Source organism: Sprattus sprattus (assembly GCF_963457725.1).
Source record: "Sprattus sprattus genome assembly, chromosome: 4".
NCBI lineage: Eukaryota > Metazoa > Chordata > Actinopteri > Clupeiformes > Clupeidae > Sprattus > Sprattus sprattus.
Window position 1 is genome coordinate 11,712,497 of NC_137923.1, and position 23,222 is coordinate 11,735,718.

Genomic DNA, 23,222 nt, shown 5'->3' on the forward strand with positions numbered 1-23,222 from the left:
CTGACTACATATGCAAAAGCAACTCTCGATTATACACTTCAAGAGGGAATGAATGCACACTGAGTGTTGAGCAAGTGAAGACAGCACATTACACAGTTTGCACCTCAACAAGACACAGATTTACTGACAACATGATTTGGATGACACTGGTTTGAGTAATGATCTCTTTAAATGAACAAAACAAAGGCAAAATCCAAGACTGTTCAGGCAAATAAATGATGAATTCCTCACAACATGGAAATAAAGTTCTTTCACTGCCTCCTGCTATCCAATGGAAAGAACTCCTCTACTGTCATTGATTTTGCACACACCAGTGAGAGCCCTCAAAATATTTTGGTGCAACTTGAACTTCGTTGTGGTGCAACACGTGGACTCCACTCACTGAATCAGTAACTTGATAATTATTAATGTCAGGGAAGATGTGTAAAGTGGCCTTCTGTACAGTATGTCGAGATTCTTTTGATGAGCGAGAACAACAGCAGTTTTTAGTGACTGTGGTCAGGGGTGGCCATAGTTTGCACAGATGAGGTGGGGTCTAGTCCCAGAAGCGTCCCCAGGTAAGACTGTTCCCGGGGGTCCATCATCTGATCAGGCCTCACCGGGTGGACAATGTTAGCAGGCTGAGGCGTGAGCGTGTACTTCTCAAGGAACACCAGGTCCGTGGCGGGCTGGTACCTTGTGGTCGGCTGCTGCCCCTGTGGCAGGACCCCATGACGTGCCCCCTGCACTGCCAGATCAGCCTGTCCAGAGATGTCTGACATCTGCACCGGTACCAGGGTAACAGGCACACACACATCACCTGAGGTAACGCTCTGCAGGACACTCTTGTGCTCAGCCCGGTACTGCTTGGACGGTTCAGAGTATGACAGCGAGGGCACGTCCTTCTCCCCAGGAAGATCAGCGTGAGGCTGCTCAGCAGGTCGGGAGCTGTGTACGTGGTCCACGTGATACTTCAGCTTGTCCTTCCTCTTGAAGGTGGCACTGCAGTGAGGGCAGTTGAAGGGCCTTGCGTCGGAGTGGATGACCATGTGCTTGGTTAGCGTCTTCTTAATGCGGAAGGTCTGGTGACAGATGAGACACTTGTATGGCTTCTCTCCTATGCCAGAAAAACCAGTGAGGTGAAATCAGTGAGGCTGTTTGGTTCTTTTTAAAAGGTTAGGGAACAAATGGTACAGATAAAATCCTTTGGTTCAGTTTTTTATTTTTGTATATAAAAGTTTTATAAGAACTGGGATCAATTCAAATGAAGACAAGATTAAGAAATAGTTGTGCCATAGTTGTGCCTTCGGTCCTTCTACACTCTTACAGAGTACAGAGACTGAAGGCAGATGCCTGTGAATAATAACTTTACATTTGATAACATAAATACAATAGAAACAAGGAAAAACAGACAATCTGGTTACCAGAGTGTGTCCTGAAGTGCATCTCCAGACTGGATTTTCCTTTGAACTCTTTCTTGCAGACTTCACATTGATGAACTGCTGTCTTGTACCTGATCATTGGCAAGAAGTTAGGGTCATCCCATGTCAAATCTACAGGCTTGTCGTGAATGGTGTTGACTTACTTTTGCCACACTTTCTCCCCAAGGTGGACACTCTTATAATGAACTGTGAGATGATCGTGTCGCCTGAAGCATTTGCCACACTCCTCACATTGATGGGCTTTTTCACCTGAATGACAACAGAAGCAAACAATTATTATTATTTATATGTATATATGTATATGTATATATTTAGTAGAGTTTAATATACTAACACAAACTATTTATGGCAAAATCTAAAATTGATATAAACTTAAAACAGCATTGCCAGGGATTTGTTGCTCACTTAGAAATTAACATGTATCTTCGTATAAATAACCACATTTTGAAGTAAACAGAAAGTTAGAAGGACATGGTAGTCTTAACAAAAGAGAATTTTTTTTTTGTCTCAGGACAAAATGGTTGGTCGGATTAGGAAATGGGACATTCCTTTTGAGGAGTGAGTATCCGGGAGTTAATATCACCAGCTTCATGTGAACGTACCAGAGTGTATTTTTTTGTGCTTGGTCAGATGATCATGCCTGATGAACGTTTTCCCACATTCATCACACTCATACCGTTTGTCATCGTGGTGAACACGGAGATGAAGCCTGTCAACACAGTTAATAAGTAAAGTCACATGTTATGGCAACACTATCATTAAGAGTTCATGTCAAAGCAAGTGTTATGATTGTTTTCCATGGGAGTTTATATGGACGACATGGAAACAACTATTCTGTGTACCTGTCAGATGTTAGTCAAATTGAAATGGGCAAGGATAAGAGTGAAATCTAGGAAATGTAGAAGTGTATCTATCAGTTAGGAAAAACTGGTGGAAGAGAGTGTTTATATTGATGGTGAGGTGATTCTTTTTATTGTGTTAAGGCCATCAATACTGTTGACGAGAACTTTTTTTTAAATTGTGGTGCTTGCAGTTTGGGCTTGCCACGCGTAAAGTGGCCTTTGACCGTTAAGAAATTGGAGAAATAGGAGAGAGTCATGAATAAGGCAGCTGGGCATGGGTTGGGTAGCCATATTGTTGAAGTACTGTAGCTTTGTATGCAATTTTGGAGTTAGCAGTGACCAGCTTGGTGGAGGAGTTTAAATGTGCTAAGACCAAACTGGAGGACCAAAGGTGAAAACAGGGAAGAAGTGGGAACCACAAGCATAACAACACCGGGATATCATTAGGCATACACAGAGTGGAAGACCAGGGTTTGGGTTAGGTGACAGTTGGTAAACACGGGGTAAGGCTACACTGTCCAAGAGGAGGCAGATTGTAACCAGCTTCGTTCACGAGCAAGAAAAGGAAACTAGATGAGCAGCAGCTGCTTCTCAGGCAAAGCAAGGGCAATGGATGAATTAGCTTAAGGTTGAAAAGAAAAAGATCAGCTAGGGAGATTTGTGGGCTATGGATGCTAACAGCATTAAATTCATTGAGCCACCCAACTCCGCAGAGCCTCAATCAGTGAGTGGGTGAAGATGGAAGCTGCAAGTTGTGTTTGGGTTCATTAAATATTGTGCCTGGTGGTAAAACTAGCTTGACCCAGGGTTACTACAAGTGGAGACATAATCATAATAACACTTTTTGAATCATTGGCGTGTTTGAACAAATAAACGAGATAATGTTAACTCTTTGCCAGTTAATAACAGGAACGGTATAATTTATTTTGTGCAACAGGGGGAGACAAGTGGACACCAGGCACCTATACACAGTACTGGCAAATGGGTAAAGTGCATGATTGGAAATTGCTGGCTGGTGTTGAAAGGCAACATCAAGTTCCACAGTGTATAGTTGAGACTGCTATGAAACCAGACATGGTGTTGTATTCTGAATACAACTTTACTTTATTGAGTCAATGACTCCCTTTGAAGATGCAATTGAGGAAGCCTTTGAAAGGACATAGCTAAAATATGCAGAACTGGTTGCGGAAATTAGGGAGGTTGGCAAGCACACACATGACCAGTGGAGATAGGTGTTAGAGGCTTTGTAGGTAAAACAACCACAAAGCTTCTGTTGGATTTTGGTTTCCACGGACAGTAATCATAAGTGAAAATGTTCACTAAAATACACTAAAACTCCAAATCATCATTTGTGGTTGATAATTAGTACAGTGAAATGGACAGCCACACCCTGAGGCGGTTACCTGTATGAGCTGCCATGTCTGAAACTCTGCCCACATATGCTGCAGAGGTGAGGTTTCTCTCCGCTGTGGATCCTTAAATGCTCCCGCAGGGTGGTTCTAAGACAAAATATCAGATAGTTATGCAGGTAATACATGACAAATGAAGACACAATTGGCATACTTATTTAAAGCAATTAAATGTAGTCTTTGTGTACATTTTCCCTTTGGGGATCAATACAGTGCTCTATACATCTGTTAAACTAACAATCAAACCAGCTAAAAGCCAACAGACTTGCCATGCAAATACCCATAAGTGACAGATGGCTCCGATAAAGGTTACCTGGCTTACTAAAAGATTTATTTAGATTTTATTTATTTGGCATTTTCATGCTGTCAAAGCTGTTCTTACAATTTCACATGGTGTGAGACCCAGATCACAAGAATATACTCGGAAACAGCAGCGGCTGCTGGAAGTCACCCAAGTGTTTATCTGTTATTCACATGACAAGTATGTTTGAGGATATTGCACGATCTAGTTACCTACAAAACCATTGTCGTGGACATGTATCCAAGTCTAGGGTCTCACAACAGCAAAATAATTATCTGAGGTTTATACTTTTTGCAAGTAGGGTGTCAGATCGGAGTATAACCAAGATGTCTGGTTACACACACATTTTATAGTCTAAACAAAGGACAATTTACATATCTTGCTACATTGTCCTGTTTGTGACTGTCATGTGCCAACATGGGGTATGCATTAACAGGATCATGGGCCACACATTTTCAAATGATGCTACCCGGGGATGTAGCATGAGATTCTGGAGATGGAAAAGGACACTAACAGGAAACTAAAGGATACATATAGCTCATTGTTTTGTGAAGTGCAACTTCCCATGGCAAGCGTACCTACAAACCCTGCATTATGCACAATTGCCATCATGGCAAAAGTAAAGCAGGTGTTGCTACTCATCCCACAGAAGCCTATTGTCCAGCCCTAATGCCACCTAAATATTTGGAATATCTATTGGAAATTATATTTACATAGTTAAGTTTTATTTTGGTAGAACAAAATACGTCTGTTTTCCGAGTAACCCTTACTGTTATTACCCTTACTAAGCATTGGAACAGATTGCAGAGTGCTTCATGTGTTTTGGGACTGTGCCATGATCTCTGTTCTGGTCTGGTGAGGCCTCAGTGCTGTCTGTGCCTTAGGTATCACGATGATGGTCTCAGCCTACCCACACCGTTGCATTTCAGCTTCAGCTCTCTATCCTTGTCTTGCTTGGAAATGGTCTTGTCGGTCTTGTTCAGTAAGGGAATTACTTTATTATTTCCTTTTTTATCTCTTCTAAATCATGTTTTTATATATGCAGGTAGTTTATTCTATTTTCTTTTGCTTTATAGAAATTTGTTGCATTGTTTATGTTCAGCCTTGCATTTGGCAGAACAGTATGGTAGGGGGAGTTGGAAAGATCATTAAGAATTATCTTTCAGATACATTTTCCATTACCACAATGTCTTAAGAGAGTGATTCGTTTTTAAAACCAGCACTCAGATATGTAACCAACAAAAACAACAGTCACATGACCATACCTCTCCCGTACTGATTTCCCACACAGGTAGCAGGTCCATTTCCTCTTTCCACCATGTGTGCATTCAATGTGCCGTTTTCTATTCCCCGTGTCATTGAACTGTCTTCCGCAGATGTCACATGGGAATGGACCTTCAGGAAGAACAAAGACACCATTTTCTCAAATTTAAATAAAAACCTCTCATCCTTAAGAAGACAGTGCAGCATGCAGCATGCAGCATGGTTGCTCTTCAGATTCAAAAGCTATAGCTACGTTCACTATTACATTGCAGATGGTAATTTCGTATAAGTGCCATCCTAAAATCACCACACAATCACTTGTGTAACAACAATATGTTTTGGCAATAACAGAGCATTATAGACATAAGCCTTTACATACCTAAATGGTATTTTTCCTGGTGTTTCAGTCTTGCAAACCTTGACTTGAAGTGGTCATCACAGTAAGCACACTTGAAAGGTTTGTCTTGGGAGTGCAGGATCATGTGTTCTTCCAGATGGGGTCTTCGAGTGAAAGACTTATGACATATCTGCTTCAACACAAGAGGTGGTTTGCATTGAGGGAAAAGGAACCACACAATAATAAACCACATAATACATGTATTTTGCACTGTTTTTATGCTACGTATATGTTATACAACGTGTTAATACTTATTGTGTGTGTGTGTTTGTGAGAGTGTAAATGTGTGTGTTTTTTAATCTGGACAAGGCACAGAACTGACGTCACATTTCCAGCCCTCACTCTTCCTCTTCCTCATGGTTATGAACTCCTGTACGTGGTCAGGATGGAACCTATAAAGCACACACCACAGACATTAGTTCAAGACATATCATGGAGAGCATCTTTATGCATCTTACGTGGACAACAAAAATGCGAGGTGGCAATTCATCAGCCTGCACACTTGCTAGAATCCCATACTCATGGTTGACGTATTCTACATGACGTAAAGAGGCAGAGGTGCAGAGTAACTGTGTACTTCATGCGAATTCAAAGTGGCTGAGGATGGATGAGTGTTTTTTTGTTCTTTTGTTCGAAACTGCCTATGTGCTGAAGGATGCATTGGTTTGTCTATCAAATTGTCTATAGAAATGTATGTAGTTTTTCCTCTGGAAGTAAAAGTAAAAAAAAAAAAGATGTCCTTTAATTTCTAATAGACATTCTTTTTATCACCTTAATCCTGTTAAACATGAAGAATGCACATGTAGTGCACAGAGAACATTATAAGTCATTACCAGGTAGTGCATGCTTTAAAATGTGTTATAAACATGAAATATGAAAGATTTTTTTTTCAAAAAAAATTCAGTCTCTTCATGCTAATTCGTGTAAGGGTATCTGGTCTCTAATCTCAGTTTCATCATGCTAATTAATGTGAGGGTATCTGGGAAGTCATTTCTGGCTTACTTCATTCTAGGTAAAGAAATGCTTTAAGCTCTTACCAAGGACGGTGAGTGTTAACACAACGAGAATGAGGTTAGGTTAATCTTACCTTCTGACATGTTTTGCCATTGTCTTCTTGCTGGCATGCAGTTTGTTGCAGAAGGGACATTTGTGGTCTTTCTTCTGAAAAGGGGCATTATTGGCGTGTTTTTTCTTGTGCACACTGAGATTGGATTTAGTTGAGTAGCTCTGTTGGCAGATATCGCACTGAAAGGGTTTCTCTCCAGTGTGAACTCGAGTGTGGCTTTCATACTTTCCTATTTATAAACAAGAAAATCACAATAAACAAAAACTTTAAACTACCATTACATTTTACATTAAAACATTTAAATAAATGAATCTTAAGAACCATTCAAAACTTAGAACAGGTTTATAGAAACCTAGAATTCTAGTGTTGGCTAGATATATAATAATATATAATTTGTTCTCAAATAAATGTGACTGCTATATGTTTAACCACATGAGAACATGGTCATGAAATGTCAAATGTGCCTATCTGTGTCAAGGCAAGGAGTGGGAGACCACATCCTTTATGAGCTAAACATGGAGTAGGTAATGTACACCTACAATAAGCACATCAGGACCAGGCCTGACTGCAGTATTTGCGGTAAAAGGTCTAGCCACCTACCTATTCTGTCAAATGTTTTGTCACACTTGGGGCACTTGAGTGTTTTCCTGTTGGAGGTTTGGATGACCAAAGGAGCCAGGCCTTCTGGGTATGTGTGACTGGAAGAGTCAGACACCCGACGGTGTGCCGCCGCCTCATGACTGGGTGGAATCACTGCGGCCACACCTGGATCCAACTGGCTTGTAGCCGTGCCGTTGCTCTCTACCAACTGCTTGCGTTCAGAGGTCTGCTCCTCTTGATTCACTTCTCTTGCCTCCTCTACCTCCTCCAGAACATTCTCTTCTGCAGGGGTGGATTTCTGTCCTTTCACAACTTCAATTATTTGGTTTCCCTCCTCAGTTTCTTGCTCATTTTCTTCTTCATTTCCTCCCTCTTCATCCTCCTCTTCTTCCCCTCCTCCACCATCCGCCTCCTCTCCTTTTCCATTCAGTGTTTTCCTCTTGGGTTTTCCTTCTGCTGCTCCTCCATTTTTGTCACTCTCTTCAAACTTGGCCGGGGTCTTTCTCTGCCGGGCAGACCTCCTAGTGGTTACCACAGCTACTGTTTCTATAGCTACCTCACCTGGAGCACCCTGGCTATCAGTGCAATGGCTTTTGGCCATGTGGTTCTCCAGGGACTTCCTGTAGCGAAACGTGCGGTTGCAGAATAGGCAGCTGACCGCCCCTGATGCCTGGGCTTTAGCGCCACCCTCTGGAAAACTCTTCAGTCCTGCATCAGCCAGGTCCTCAGCCGGTCCACCCTCTATCTGCACAGGGGACAAAGTGGTGGAGCCACTGTGGTCTGTAAGCAGCTCTATTGCAGTCACCATATCCAAGAAACGAGCCGCTTCCACCAGAAATGGGATCTCAGTGTCTGACACCATAAACTCAGACGTGTACAGGAAACACAGCAAGTGCTGGAAAGCAGAGTCCTCGACGTGGTCAACCATGATGTGGCTGGTCTCTGGGTTTTTGCAAAGTCGGGCATGGAAGTAGCTACTCCCAAAGGCGAGGACAACCTTGTGTACACTGTATTGCTTCCCACTCACAGAGACTGTCAGGTCACAGAGTGAAGTGGGCTTTTGCCTGTCTTCATTTAGAAACTTCAGAAAGCTGTTCTCGTGCACAGAGCTCAGGTGTCTTTTAAACAGTTTGTTAGAGTTACTGAAGTCAGTTTTGGCACTACATTCTGTTGTGGTATCCAGTTTTTCCCTCTCAGTAGAAGTTCTGAATCGACATTTCATTTTTGATAGTTGGGAAGGGTCTGATTTTCTTTTCATTATCACGATTGTGGGCACCTTAACAAGCCCGAGAGATACATTTAAATAAAGTAGCTCTAGGCCTTAGCAAGTCAAGCTGAAATAAGAGAAGGTTTTGAATAAGATTCCTAGTACAAAACAATAATAGATGTCATGATAATGCAAATATTGTATAGCCTACCATGATATCAAAAATTCTTATTCTCAGATATTAATTGAAATTACCATATATCCATCACTGTGATTAGGTCTATAGAATCCTACAACTTTTAAGGCAAGGCTATTATATGTGTTGGTCGGCGCTAAAAGGCCTTGTGTAAACCAAATGTTAAACAGGTCACGATCTATTTAGAAAAATAAACATAGCACAAGCCATCGTTCGTTAGACTCAATGAACCCATCGTCGTTATTCAGTCCATGGATAGTAATTTTCATTCCCCTATTGGCAGAAAACAATGCACATCCGAATTCACTGTCCTCCTTACGGACCCCCATGTCAGAACCTGCCAGGCCCCCCTAAGAGGAGTGTGTTGACAAACGACCCCATAAACCACCACAAGAACAATGCTGTATTCAACGAATTTCGAAACCCTACCTTCAAAACATCAATGAATTACTCGTTTGAAGAAATAGACGTCGATTCTCCCAGATAATTACTGAAAAACATATTTTTTTCCGAGTCTGTCTCAACGCTCCACCTATTTTCAAGGAAGTGAGGCACGTCAAAACAAGCAGGCTGATCATTGGTTGGTTTTAATTTCGTAATAATAGCACACAAACCAGCAAAGCTAAACTAAAGTAATAACTGCAAACGACAGACATTTGTGTGCAATTTTGTACATTAATGAATGTATATGACAGTATTAGTGGTACGAACGTAATTAACTAGGCTACTCGGACAGAAGAAAGGTGGAGAAAATACACAACTATATCAAAATAAGAGCCGTCAATTTCCGATGCACGGCGGGAAGTTGAGGAAAATTGGTCTACATTAAATCTAGTCGTTCAAGTCCTTGTTGCCTGAGTTAAGTTATTAAATGAACCGTTCAGTTGAACAAAATACACCAATACCCTGTGTCTCAACATGTGAAGACCTCTGCTCAGTTTAAGAGCTATACCACCATAAATATTTATAGATAGCATATTTGTTTTATCCATAAAGTGAGTTTATGGGAAATAAAGCAAAGCAGTTTAACCCACAGGTTCCCACTAGAATTCACAGTATGAAGCTTTAAAGCAGATCAGCTCAATGTGTATATTTGGCATAAAGCATGAGCATCATGCTTTGTTTCACACAAAGTGAATAAATAAATTATAATATATAAGTTAATATGATGAACGAAAAAATGCTCTGAAAAGTGTATTTCAAAATCAAGATGATGAGTCTCATGATCCTTCAAAGCAAGCAAACATGGAAATGAATGTCCTATTGTTACACAAGAGATTAACCAGGACTCTTGCTCTGTGCATTGTCGGTTATGTAATGCAAGATCTAGGTGTAAAGTCTTTCAAGTGTCAATGTATCTGTTGGTTCTCAAATTAGTTCCAGGAACTCTAGCCTTATTTATGTACAGTCAGTAAGACATGTAAGTGCATTAGCCTAATCCCATAGATCTGGTTTGAAGTGATCCAGGCATTAAGCTCGTCAGTCCCCATACACATGGAAAGAGATGCATTCTGCATGAAGCCTTTGGTGATGGCCTTTTACACAGCAATTCTCCTCACAGAGAATACATCAATACAGCTGGACTAATACAAACGGACACCAAAAGACATGTGGGAAGTGTCCTTGTGGATGGTTGTGTTACTCCAAGCAGGTACGGGCGATGTGGGCTCTTTGCATGATCTTCATATTTTATTATCCTCTTTGCCTGTTCACTAATTGAAGTAGGCATATATGTGAGCATATAGCCTGTTCACGAATTGAAGTAGGCATATATGTGAGCTTATAGCATGTTTACTTTTTGAAGTAGGCATATATGTGAGCATATAAGATAAGATAAGATAAGATAAACTTTTATTAATCCCGTATAGGACATAGATAATGTCCTATAAGGTACATTGTATTATTGCATATTCAGTTAAAGTAAGCTTATTGTATAATATGCTTTAAAAAGGAAATGCAGAAAAAATATAATAAGATGAACACCTCCCCATCCGGTACAGTGCTGGACACAAAACAAGAAGGACAAAATAAGAGTAGATTATAATAGATGCCCCTCCCAATTCATGCTCCCATGTTGTATTGCTGTTGCAAAGATAATGGTAGTATAAAGTAGGAGAAAATACCTCTCTTTGTATCTGCTTTGTTTAATTCTTTTTGTTTTTTTGTTTCACTATCTGGTTTGAAACAGGAGCAACTTACCTGAAGCTTTTCTGTTTTCTGAGTTGTATATAATGTATAATTATCACATTATTAAAACGTGGAGAGGATAGAGAACATCACCCTGCAGCAGCAAATTGTCTTTTTTTTGTCTTTGGTCCACATTGTGAAGGTGCTGTTTGTCAGGAAATCATCAATGGTTGTGCTTTGGAGCCATGCCAGAACGAAGGCTTGTGTGAGAGTCTTGAAGGAAACTACACTTGCCACTGCTCCCGGGAGACCCAAAATGGCCAACTCTATGGAGGGGTGAACTGCACAGACCCTCTAGTAGGTTGCCGAGGCCACAGGTGTCAGAATGGAGGCACGTGTTCTCCTTACCTCGTTGACGGACGCCACCGATATACCTGTGCCTGTCCCCAGGGATTCACCGGCCCCAAATGCCGAACTCCCACCACCTTTTCTTTTGAGACTAATGGATACCTCCATGTCGAGCTGTCTTCTACAAACACTGATGCGTCTCTGAACATAACCTTAAGTTTCCGTACGGATCAGACTGCTGGTACACTTCTCCAACGTCACATAGAAGACCTGCTGTTCACTGTGGAGCTTATGGAAGGCCAGCTACGCCACACCATGCAACGGGCCCAGGAGCCAGGTGAGGTCCTGCAGGAGGTTGTGGTGGAGGGGATGGTGGCTGACGGCAGGTGGCACAAACTGGAGGCTTTGCTCCAGGGTGGGATGTTGGGACTAACCGTGCACTGCGTGGAAGATGACTTCCCCAGCACAGAGACCTTAGCCCAAAGCCCAGCGGGGTCCTCATCCTCTGAACCTGGGTCTGGTTACCCTGAGCCCAATGTTGTCCCTCAAAGTCTCCTCATTGGAGGAACACGAGGTGATGGAGCCACACACTTCATTGGTTGCCTTCAAGACTTTCATGTGGAGTCTAAACTGGTAGTACCTGGGGTTGGGCTTGCAACGAAGGCTGAGCAGGTGAATGTCACAATGGGCTGCAGTGACCGGGACAAGTGCGATGATGGCCCCTGTCAGAACAGAGGCAGGTGCATCAGCCAGGGCTGGATGAGATACTCATGTGAATGCCACCGACCGTATGAGGGAGACCACTGCCAAGAGGGTAAGATACTCAAAACCAAACCATTGGAGCACCATGCACGCAGCCAGATGTGTTTAAACCCCTGCAATTAGAACAATTCAGAACAATAAGAGAAAATACGTAATTAAAGTGGAAACTGAAATTGTATATTTGATGCCGTTAAAGACATCATTATAATTTTCCAGAGACTAGTAAAAGTAATAGCCTCATCATAGTATACAACTTTGATTGTATCTGTCTGAAGCACACAACGTTTGTAACATCTGAGAAGGACTTCAGGGCACATTGTCTTGTCCATCGCTTGCTAATGCTACCCTTAGATGAACAGAAACCCTTGAGAAATGTACAGCTTACATTTTAGCTATAATCATGATTTGTAGTGAAGTTTTATGAACAGTGAAGAATCTACTTTATTAGTTTTGGAATACATGTGTAATTCTGGAAGGTATCATTTAATGCTCAAATATTTCTCAAACTATATAGTATAATATCCTCTTCCTCAAAAATATTGCGAGATGTGGTGATAACATGCATATCTGTCTGTAGTAACACCACTGCCATCCACTGGTAAAAAAAAATAGTTTACAAATGTATTCAAAGAATTCACTTTGCAACTATTGAGGTAATGGTGGGGTCCATACACTGCAAACTAGGTACATCTTTGCAAATGGAAATGTCTATTCATTTGATTTGACAAAACTATTTTTCAATCAGTCACTGCAATAAATGTATTATATTGGATACGGAGAGGGAAGTAAAGTTACCATGGTGAGATGGGCAAACAAGGAACTACAAAACTTCTTGAAAACCTATCAATGTAAATTGGTGGACAGGAAATCAGTTAAATTTTAAAATGCTTAGATTCATCCTTTAGACCATAAAAAGGGGTTACTCAGCACATATCCACTAAAGAACCCTGGTGCAGTACTAAACTGATAGTAACAGCCATTTAAGCACATTTCTTATTAGCACAATGTGGATAGCCCCACTCTTTAAACCATATGATATTAAATGACAAGGATAAAGGGGGAGCACTGCTTTTGTTTCAGTAGCTAAATTCACACTCTTAAAGTCTGCATTAATTAGCTACATTTGTCCCGCCACAGATGGACACATTTAGCACTCAGACGTAGGTGGGATTAGGGAGCTAAAGAAGTCAAAGTCAGGTCCAGGCACCACCATTCATACACACAAGGCAGTTGGATTAGAGAAACGTGGAACTAAAGACCTCTGCAGTACAGTCTGTTAAAATGCCCTTTCATGAAAATGAAATCAGTAAAAACAATTCACTTTATTTCCAAATTGATGTTTTCCAGCTCTATTCTCAGTATTGTGTTGATGATCACAACTTTCGTGCACATATTTCGTTTGCATGAATATGAAAATTCTAGCATACACTCAATACTCTATTTACAAAGCAACATAATGATACTGTATGATTTAATAATGTGATAACTGTTGCCCATGCAGAGTACATCACAGCCCGGTTTGGGAATGAAGACTCGGAGAGCTATGCTTCTTTCTTTGTGGAGGATGAGCCCAGCGAGACTGTTGCCCTGTCACTATTTATTCGCACCAGGAGGCCCCAAGGCCTGCTCCTGGTCTTGGCCAACAGCACCAGCCAGTACCTCCGTGTCTGGCTGGATGAGGGACAGGTCAAAGTTCAGATCAACAACTTTGAGACCTTGGCAAGTCACGGTGTGGTTAATGATGGCCAATTTCACCTGGTGAGTGTGAAAATAGAACAAGCGAGAGTGGCCCTCTTCCTGTCAGCAAGGAGCCAGGGTAACATTCCCATCCGGAACGTTCTGCTTCAGATGGGAGACGTGTTGTATGTCGGAGGGCTGCCAGACCGACGCGCCTCTTTGTCTTTTGGAGGCTACTTTAAAGGTTGCGTCCAGGACTTGCGCATGTCATCAAAACGCTTGCAGTTCTACCCCATTGACACTGCGATCAGCTCATATGTCCAGGATAGCCTGGTCAAAGTCACACGTGGCTGTGCCAGTGACAACTCGTGCAGTGTAAGTGATAAATACCAGCAGGCAATCCCTGCTTATGTAACCCAATGATCATGCCAACTTTGGTTGCAATCTGTAAATATATCCCCTGCTGATGTACGAACTGTCCTCATATTGTGCAAGATAAACCATGCATAACCTGTTTTTTTTATCTGTGATTATATAAACACAAGGTTGAAAAATCACAAATAGGAATAAAAAATGTACTCATATTTGGCATGCTCATTGTCTGTCTAATAACTGTGAGGCGTGTTTGACCCTCACAGAGAGAAGATTTTCTGTCATAACAACAGGGTAAATGTGATTAAACATGTCTATGTTCAACCCCTCCAGGTTAATCCATGCTTGAACGGGGGAGTGTGTTACTCTATCTGGGATGACTTTGCATGTAACTGTCCTCCCAACACGGCAGGCCAGCGCTGTGAGAGGGTGAAGTGGTGTGAACTCTTCCCTTGCCCCTCAGACGCGACCTGTATGCCTGACACAGATGGCTTCCAGTGTGAGTATGCAGTAGTCGTGCATGTGGATATTTATTTTCATATTAAAACTGATATTCTTTTGTACATAGCCACGGTGATTAAGCAACTTATCATTTAAACTGGCATCAGAGCAGAGAAGATTTAATTAACAGAATAATAGGTGAGATACTCACAAATGCATGCTGTATATGTCACTGTCTGGAAGTGACTAATTTCACAGACCATCTATTTATCTAAAGGCAAACTTATCAGCACAACATAACAAAACTTCATAGCAATATTGTAGTTGGTGCATGTATGTTTTAAAAAGAAAGTTTTACCCCAGAACTATGTAAACATTGTCTTACTTCTGTCCACTCTTATTCTTCGCTGAAGGTATTACAAATGTAACTTTCCGGGAAAACAGCACCACACTGACCTACAGGAGCAATGGAAACATTGAGCGATCCCTCGTGAGTGTTTCCCTCCAGCTGCGAACCAGGGCCAGTATAGGCACCTTGCTGCACGCCAAGACGGGCACCGAGTTCATCTCCATCTCCATCCACAGCTCCCACCTACTCGTTGAGCTTCAGGGGGGCCAGGGGACCCCAAGACTGAGCATTGAGAGTGAGCTGTCAGTCAGTGATGGGGAATGGCACATGGCGGAGCTGGTTATGCAAGAGCCCACGAGCCTCATCTCTAAGTGGACCTTAGTGTTGGATGGGGATATAGAGGAAGCAGCAGTGTCTGATGATGCCTCTGGAAATTTGGACTTCCTGAAGGACGGTGTGGATATCCTGGTGGGAGGGCTTGGTCCTGGAGCAGTCGGACAACTGGTGGGGTGTCTCGGCCCTCTGGAGATCAGCGGCCTGCTGTTGCCGTTCTACACGGACACCGAGACCTATTTGCCCCGGCCTCAGGACGAGCAGTTCTTACGCACGTCAGGGTCGCCTTGGTTCGGCTGCTGGGGTGCCGATGTCTGTAGCCCACAGCCCTGCCAGAACGGGGGCGCTTGCACGGACCTCTTCAACCAGTTCCGCTGCGACTGCCCTCTGGGTTTAGGGGGGCCACACTGTGAGGAGACAGTGGACCCCTGTGCATCAGAGCCCTGTGTCCAGGGCAGCTGCAGCACCAATCCAATGGGGTTTGAGTGCATCTGTGAGCCTGGCTTCAAGGGAAGGCTCTGCGAGGTGCAGGTGGATGTGTGTGCAGGTAACGAGTGCGGGCAGGGTGCCACCTGTCTCAGAGGAGTCATGCGCTACGCCTGTCTCTGCCCACGCAACGCCACTGGAGCCCTCTGCAGGTGAGTTTCCTGTCCAGTTTATAGGTCCTTTACTTTCTCTGCTGTCAGGTTTCCCCAAACAACAGAAAATGGTAATGATAGATATCAGTACATAAAATATTCCTTGCATGCTTCTGGAAAAAATATTTCTTGCAAGTTTGTCAATAATTTTTCTCAATAATTTACTTGAAATGTGTTTTGTTTAGAGAAAAGGTTCCAGAGATTCCATGGTGGATTGAAAGGATCCCGTGAGTATATAATACATGTGCCAATATGACACAAATGCACATTTGCCGTATGAAGTGGCTGAATGTTTGATCCAGAACAGTTGTCAGACATTATTCCTGTATAAAGACGTAATTTCTGATTACACAAAAGACTTAACCCTACAAGATTTATACAACCAATATTAGCAATAATATCTTTAACTGAATGAATATTCAATTTATATTGTAATAATATATTTAACTGAATGTATTGCTCTTCTAGATATCCTATACTGCCTGTGTCGATTTGTGGGAACGATAGGTTCAATTTCAGCTGTTTTAATGGTGGAAACTGCTCAACAGTAGACGGTACTTGTGACTGCATTCCTGGGTTCACAGGGCAATGGTAAGAATTCATATTGATATGCTGCCCTTAAAATAAAGTAGTTTTTCTTTGTCATTTTCTTGTGTTTTTGGTATTCAGATGTTCAGAAAAGGTCTGTTGGGTGTACCAGCATGTCTGCAGTCTAAAGGGCTGTGTCTTGTTTTGTCAGGTGTGAGCAGGATGTGGATGAGTGTGCATCTGACCCCTGCCTACACGGTGGGTTCTGTCGCAATCTCATCAACCGCTTCCAGTGTGTATGTGAATTGAACTACTCCGGCAACCAATGCCAAATTGACGTCAGTGATTTCTACGCTTATGTGTTTCTGCTCTTCTGGCAGAACTTCTTTCAGCTTCTTTCATACCTCATCATTCGCATGGATGATGATGCCCCTGAGATTGATTGGGAGGCCAATATGGAGTGAATATGATTCAAAAAGACTTTTCTGACTGTACAATAGGTACACTACCATACACAAGAGGTATATGCAGGTTTGTGTTGAGCTGTGTGCAGGCAATCACCAGCATCTGAACATCAAATCAAATTCAACATGCATGTATTTGGTGTAAGTTTTTATATCAACAAACTGTGAAGTGTGAAGTGAGACAATATGAAAACATACTTCAGTATTCCATATAAATAATTGCTAAATACATAACCAAGTATATACACATTGTCAATATAGCCATACCCATATAAATATTACTAGTGCCTTAATGTAACGTCAGAACATATTTTTCAAAGATGTTTTTTTTATCATTTATTTATCCTATCCTATCCTAATGTTTGCACTTATACAGAGAATGATGTGCAAGAAGCATTTTACACAAATGTTGTGATTCTGTAAATGATGTAGTACCTACATAACCTCCATAGTAACATGGCTCTTGATATATAAAATAGGCAGTCATCAACAACATAAAATAATATGCTTCTTGGATAGGTCATATACATTTTTAAATGAGAAATTGAGAACATATGAACCGAACTACTCCGCCTTCCCATATATGTGTGTTGAGCGCCCCCTGTGGGTAAGTATTGTGCAATGTCACTGGCAACCTCTGATATAGTGTATGTTGCTCTGACAGGAGGTTGTCTGTGTTGTTACATGTTCTATGTAAGTTTTCTTCCAATGTAAGAACAATAATGAGAACTCCTTCAAAAGGGCCATTTGTTTTGGAAATAAATGACTGCTTTGTTCTACTACTTCAACTTACCTACCCTTCTCCTTATTCTATTTTCTGTTGTTTTGGGTGTCAATATAAGTAAAATATTAAACCCTCATTCAGAAATCAGTGACCATGAGTACCTCCTCTCATCCCATGTCAATAGAGAACCAACTCCTTGGTCAATGAGGACACCATATGGTCACTGAACTTTTACATTGTCAATGGGCCAGATGAGTGGTTGGTGTTCGATTATGGGCCATTCAAATCCACTGTAAGCATACCACGGGGACTGCAAACAAGGACCCAGTAGTTGGTTTGTAACAGAGGGGTTTATAATCCCCACTGGTTCACACTACTTCTGTTTGACTGCATCCTGGGTTGTAACCCATTGTAGTAAAATGTAAAGAAAATCTCGTGAGGTGTTAATGTTAATGATAGACTCCCAGTTTGCATCCTGGTCCTGACATCTCCAGGTCCAAGAACTCAGCTTTTAATTACTCGTCTCTATTTTTCTACTGTTGCTTGGCTTGTCCAGACAACCTTCTCACTTTGAGATCTATTTTTGCATACCATGAAAAATGAATCTGAGGTAAGATGATTATGCGTAACTGATGGCAACATACTCTTTTTACACTCTATTCCTCCTGTGTTGTCTGCGTATAGAAACGTATATAAGAAAAGTCAAAGCATTATTTTTTTGGACCCCCCCCCCCCCCCAAAAAAAGAAGCAAATTTTGGCTCAGGTCTTTCAGTTATGTTTATGCTTTACTGTTACACCAGGGAGCAGTAACACAGCAGCAAAACATTTCTACATACAGGGAGTACAATGCTGTAGCTGTAATGCCTCCAATGGTCATGGTACACAAACAAAAACATTTTCATATATATTCATATGTATCCTAATATGAATTTGGATTATAAGTAGTAAGACTTTTTCATACTTTTGGTGTTCAGTCTCTTTCTGAGCTCAGGTTTTACATAAATAATCTTTTCCTAAATACTACCGATATGATTTCACAGGGGTTCCTTGTTCCGTATCAGTTTATCCAGTGTTTGCTTACTAAAGGGATAAAGACACAGTACAAAATGTACAAACTACAATTTAGCCTATTTCTCGGGATGGAGTCTTGATTGTTTTCTTTTCAGTCACTTTGGCTTCTCAGATCCCAGGTCACCAGAAAGCCTATTACTGGGCAAAGCGACATTTACTCTGGCAGCCTCCCACTGAACTTCATCTCTATTCTGTTGCACAATCCATGCTTGCGTAGGGTCCTGATGTTTGCCTTTGCCATGCTGTTTAGACTAAAGTACAGGGTATATAAAACGCCAATGTTTTGTACTCAGTCACCTTTTACACCCACTCCTGCATCTACCACTGCATAAACTGCAGCACAGCCAGACAACAACATGCGAATCCTATATGTTTTGTTAGGGTTGATAGTTGTTGGGGCATGGGCTCAGGTACTGCCTAATATCACAAAGCCACCCTGCGACTCCCCTCAGGCTGAGGCAGCTGCTGCAGTCTTCCAGGATTACATCAACGCTCAGCGCACCAGTGGATTCAAGTATGCCCTGAACCAGATTGACGAGATAAAAATCAGCACCACGGTGAGTGATAAACAAAACAAAGAGTGGAGTGGAATTCAATAAAAAAAAAAAAAGAATATACACGTAAACCTCATAACAGTGTACCACAAATCTTGTGATGCATATACAGATTTTGTACCTGTCTGGAATTAATAAAGTAAAAAAAAGGATTAGTTAAAAGTGAAATATAAATACACTATTAATAACGATGTTGTCAGCCAGCCCAAACCTTTCTAGAAAAACATAGGCCTTTAATGTACACAAATACAAAAAAACACATAATATAAATGTAGCAAAAATGTATATAATTGAGATATGACCAGGAATAAATAAGTCACACAATGTTTGATTAAATTAATATTGACAAATAAGCATGGCAATCTATTTTATTCTTTCATTTTAAAGACAAAAGAAGGTTTAAACTAAGTATCAGTTACTTCAGGGTGGGATGATACTTTGGTCCTTTTCAGTGCAGTCATTTGACCCAAATCAGTTAACAGGGAGTTAACACAGACCTTCCTTTAGCCAGATACGGAAATCTACAAAATGGAGCTCGACCTGCTGGAGACCAAGTGTCACGTCTTGGACCCAAGGCCATTGGCTGATTGCCCAGTCAGGACTAAAGCAGAAGCGGTGAGTTGAACTGAGCAATAATTCAGTTACGCAGTTTACACAAAAACATTTTTAGTCTGCACGTCTAATTAATTGTATTGCTCTTTAAAAAAGTAAATGATCAAATGATTCATAAAACATCATCATGTACATCTCAAAAAAGCAATGTACAGATGTAATGCAATGTGTGCTGTCTTTTCATTTTTCATGTTTGAGGTGTTAGTGTATAAGGACACTGTCTATAACACACTGGCAAATCACACAAAGTCAGTGACTGATTATAGTACAAAGGGTAAAGGTTAATGTGTTAATAAACACTAAAGCAACACTCAGGTGTGTCAGTGATTGTTTGTCTGTCTTTTTTGTTTAGGCAGTGGAGGCCGATTGTGATGTTGTTCTTACCAAATCTGGTGGAGTTTTAGTAGTAACAGCACATAGATGTGAATCTGAACCAGGTAAAAACTGATAAAACAAAGTTTGCAAAGTTATCTTCAGATGCCTTTTTTCCCAAGGAACCTCAAATAGTCCCTTCTTTACTCTCTTTCAAAGACGATGTGTAAAATCTAATGCCCACCCCTCATCTACTGTTTTCTGCAGAAACATCAGCTGAGGATATCTGTTTAGGCTGCCCTCATCTTTTGCCCCTAAATGATACCAACGCTCTTCAAATGGCCACATCCTCTCTTGCTGCCTTCAACAACAGAACAGCAAACGTCACTATTAGCAAGTTTGCTGTGTTAGAAGTTGGGCGACTGACCACACAGGTAAAAAAAGTGGATGGACCGTGTCTAAAAACTGCCCCCAATGTTTTTAATGTTACAGTGGCATTCAAATCACTTTTTGTCATCATCCAGAGTTTGGTCCATTCAATTTGATTTATGTGTGCAGATTGTGTCTGGTGCAACCCAGCTCTACGCAGAATATGCTATTGTGGAGACAAACTGCACAACCACAGATGATGACAACTGTGCACCCCTGAATCAAACTCTAGCTGTGAGTATGCATATACAGTGTACCTGGTGACAGGTGGAGATTTTTGTCTGACATACAGTTTAAATACTAAACGGTATAGATTTGCCCAACATGAAATTTTCTTCTGTAGACCTATGGATTCTGCACAGCTGGAAGTGTCAGTGGAAATGTCTCAGTTGACTGCCGTATCTTTACTCCAGAGGTAATGTTTACTTCACAATGCACTCATATTGAACATATTCAATATCACTAATAACTAAACCAATCACATTTCACTGTTTACAACCTCTAAGCATTCATTAAGCATTCAACCTTTTTTCCAATCTGAATTCAAAAACCAGACCTATATCTGATAATTTGGTACTTTTACAGCCTGCTGTGGCGCCTGCTACAAATGGTACCGTGCCTCTACTAATGGTTGACATGGGACTGCTGTCAGCAGAATCAGCAGAGTCACTGGATCCTGTGAGTGTGGCATCACTCATCCCCATAGTGAAGAGAGAAGCACCTGCTGCTGAAACAGTGGCACCTGGTAGTCAGCCAGTCAACATACCACTTATTCCTTTTTGCCCAGGAAAAGTCAAACACTTCTAAAGAATTGGTCAAGCCTACCCTCAATCCATAACTTGGCCATGATTAATTCATACACTGCTCTTTAAACTGAGAAGTGCTTCACCTGGACTTAATCTATGGGCTTGCAGTCACTCCTGGTTTAGGACGTATGCTATGCTTCCTCTGTGACCTTTTAAAATGGTGCTAATGAATTTACTGAGGACTCATGAGCTGCACTGTATGAACTCAAAAACTGAATAAAAATAGTACAACACCTGGGTCAGGAGCCTTAAACCTACAAGATTTACAATCAAAGTGTTCAATGATGTTGCCTCAAAACAGGCTCAGAATACCCATCTCAAGGGTTACTTTAACAGAATACTACTTTTCCTCATTAAGATACAGAACACATTGGTGCGTTGTAAGAAATGCAAATCAGAACACATCCACACAAAGCATAACGAATCTGAGGGTTTTATTAATGAGAATCATGTCTCCATATTCAAGTGTTCTCCTTTAATTTCCTCCAGGTTGAAATCCTGCCTGGAAGACAAATAAATGCACCATTAACATCTTGTTTAAATTAAACTTTAATTGAAACATAATTCAATATATGAAGACACTTACCTTCTGAAATATTTCAAACAGGGAACCTGGCTTCCAGTAAATCTTTAATGTTTATGATGAAGCCGCACCGGTTTCCAGTAATCCTTAAACTGAGAGGATCCAAGTGGCACAAAATAATTATCATTAGTACCAGAACTAGAGGTTTTTTTTTGGGAAGGCCCGACACTCCGAGGGTGAGGTTTTGATGACTCGGGATCAAAGGGCACTTTTGAGTACTTATCCCCAACATCGCCCTTCCCAGGGACCGTTTGATGCCAGTATTGTGTCTGTGAAACTCCCAGTGGCTCCCTCTGGGTCAGTTCGGAAGTTGAAGGTTTTGACTGTGTGGAATGCGCTCGAGGGGAATCTGAAGAGAAAGATCTGAAGAGCTCTGAGAGATGCTGGGACCATGGATAAGGCACAGTCTTTTGTGTAGGTTTAAAGCTAGGTGGTGTGGATATTAGGCCCTTGTGAAATTGAGAGCTTGGAGCCTCTGTATTAAAGGCAGAAGTAATTGACGGGTGGGGAAGGGAAGTTAGAGTCTCAGGAAGTATATGTGGTTTAGAAGTGGGTGGAGGGTAAGGCACAAAGTACGGAGTCTGGAACCATGGATAAGGGGCAGGGTCCTTCACGGGGCTCTGAGGTTTCAAAATTGGATATTTGGCTACCTGGACACTAGGCAAGCCTAAAGTTTTAACAGTGGTGCTTTCAGTATTGTTCGTTGGAATATGAGGACCTGAGCTGGAGGTCGATTTGGGGTTAGGTAAACTATAAGGATATTGAAACCACTGGTGAGGCCGGGGATCTTTCACAGGTTGGATGCTGGGGGATTTGGGAGCAGACTGCTGGGTTAATTGCACACCGTTGGGTGGATTCTGAAAGTGCTGGCCATTTACAGGGATGTACATGTACGAACTCCGGGAGGGAGGAAAAATATGATTGGTTGAAGGTGAAATGGGTTTCACGGTTGGATCAGGTTGGGATGTGAGCATACGTTTGGCATCCTGTTCCTGGTAAGAAACTCTTTGCAGAGAGGGAGTTGGGGGTGTTGGCTTGTGGGTTGCATTCAGAAATGGATACAGCAGTTGTTTATTTACACTGTTGGTTAGGGAATGACTAAAGTGTTGCTGAATAAAGGAAGGTTCCTTGCCACTGGTGGCTGGTGCTGGCTGAACCACCTGACCTAACGCAGGACCAAAGTGATTATGATGGTGGTGATGCTGGTGAAAGGACAAGGCCAGTGGACAGCAGTTGGAATGGGCCACAGTACAGACAGTGAGACAGTCTGTAGGTCGATGAAACACACGATTAGGAGGCTCAGGCACCTCGACAGGATGAGAACCTGGAGTGTGAGACAAAGGGGCCTCAGAATACTTCGTATTTTTTGTAGGTGGTTTTGGTTCGATT

The 23,222-nt window shown here is 41.7% G+C and overlaps 3 protein-coding genes across 3 annotated transcripts; 2 read left to right on the forward strand and 1 right to left on the reverse strand.

Moving 5' to 3' along the window:
• Positions 1–485: 485 nt before the first annotated feature.
• Positions 486–9,271, reverse strand: zbtb41 (zinc finger and BTB domain containing 41; the record flags this gene model as incomplete). The annotated part of the gene is made up of 11 exons (XM_080837148.1): positions 9,132–9,271; positions 7,300–8,633; positions 6,721–6,928; positions 5,956–6,025; positions 5,616–5,763; positions 5,239–5,368; positions 3,667–3,762; positions 2,024–2,130; positions 1,565–1,670; positions 1,404–1,492; positions 486–1,096 (listed from the first exon to the last, which is right to left on the reverse strand). Exons 2-11 carry the CDS (start codon positions 8,555–8,557, stop codon positions 486–488), a joined length of 2,823 nt encoding a protein of 940 aa, XP_080693274.1. The 5' UTR covers positions 8,558–8,633; positions 9,132–9,271.
• Positions 9,272–10,310: 1,039 nt separating this feature from the next.
• Positions 10,311–16,741, forward strand: LOC308364759 (protein crumbs homolog 1-like; the record flags this gene model as incomplete). Its single annotated transcript, XM_080837990.1, has 8 exons — positions 10,311–10,353; positions 11,032–11,991; positions 13,441–13,991; positions 14,322–14,487; positions 14,843–15,749; positions 15,935–15,976; positions 16,218–16,340; positions 16,489–16,741. The coding sequence occupies 8 exons, from the start codon at positions 10,311–10,313 to the stop codon at positions 16,739–16,741; spliced, it is 3,045 nt and encodes a 1,014-aa protein (XP_080694116.1).
• Positions 16,742–18,893: 2,152 nt separating this feature from the next.
• ahsg2 (alpha-2-HS-glycoprotein 2) lies at positions 18,894–21,251 on the forward strand (the record flags this gene model as incomplete). Its single annotated transcript, XM_080836883.1, has 7 exons — positions 18,894–19,094; positions 19,599–19,706; positions 20,056–20,140; positions 20,283–20,449; positions 20,574–20,678; positions 20,788–20,859; positions 21,030–21,251. 7 exons carry the CDS (start codon positions 18,894–18,896, stop codon positions 21,249–21,251), a joined length of 960 nt encoding a protein of 319 aa, XP_080693009.1.
• Positions 21,252–23,222: the final 1,971 nt, after the last annotated feature.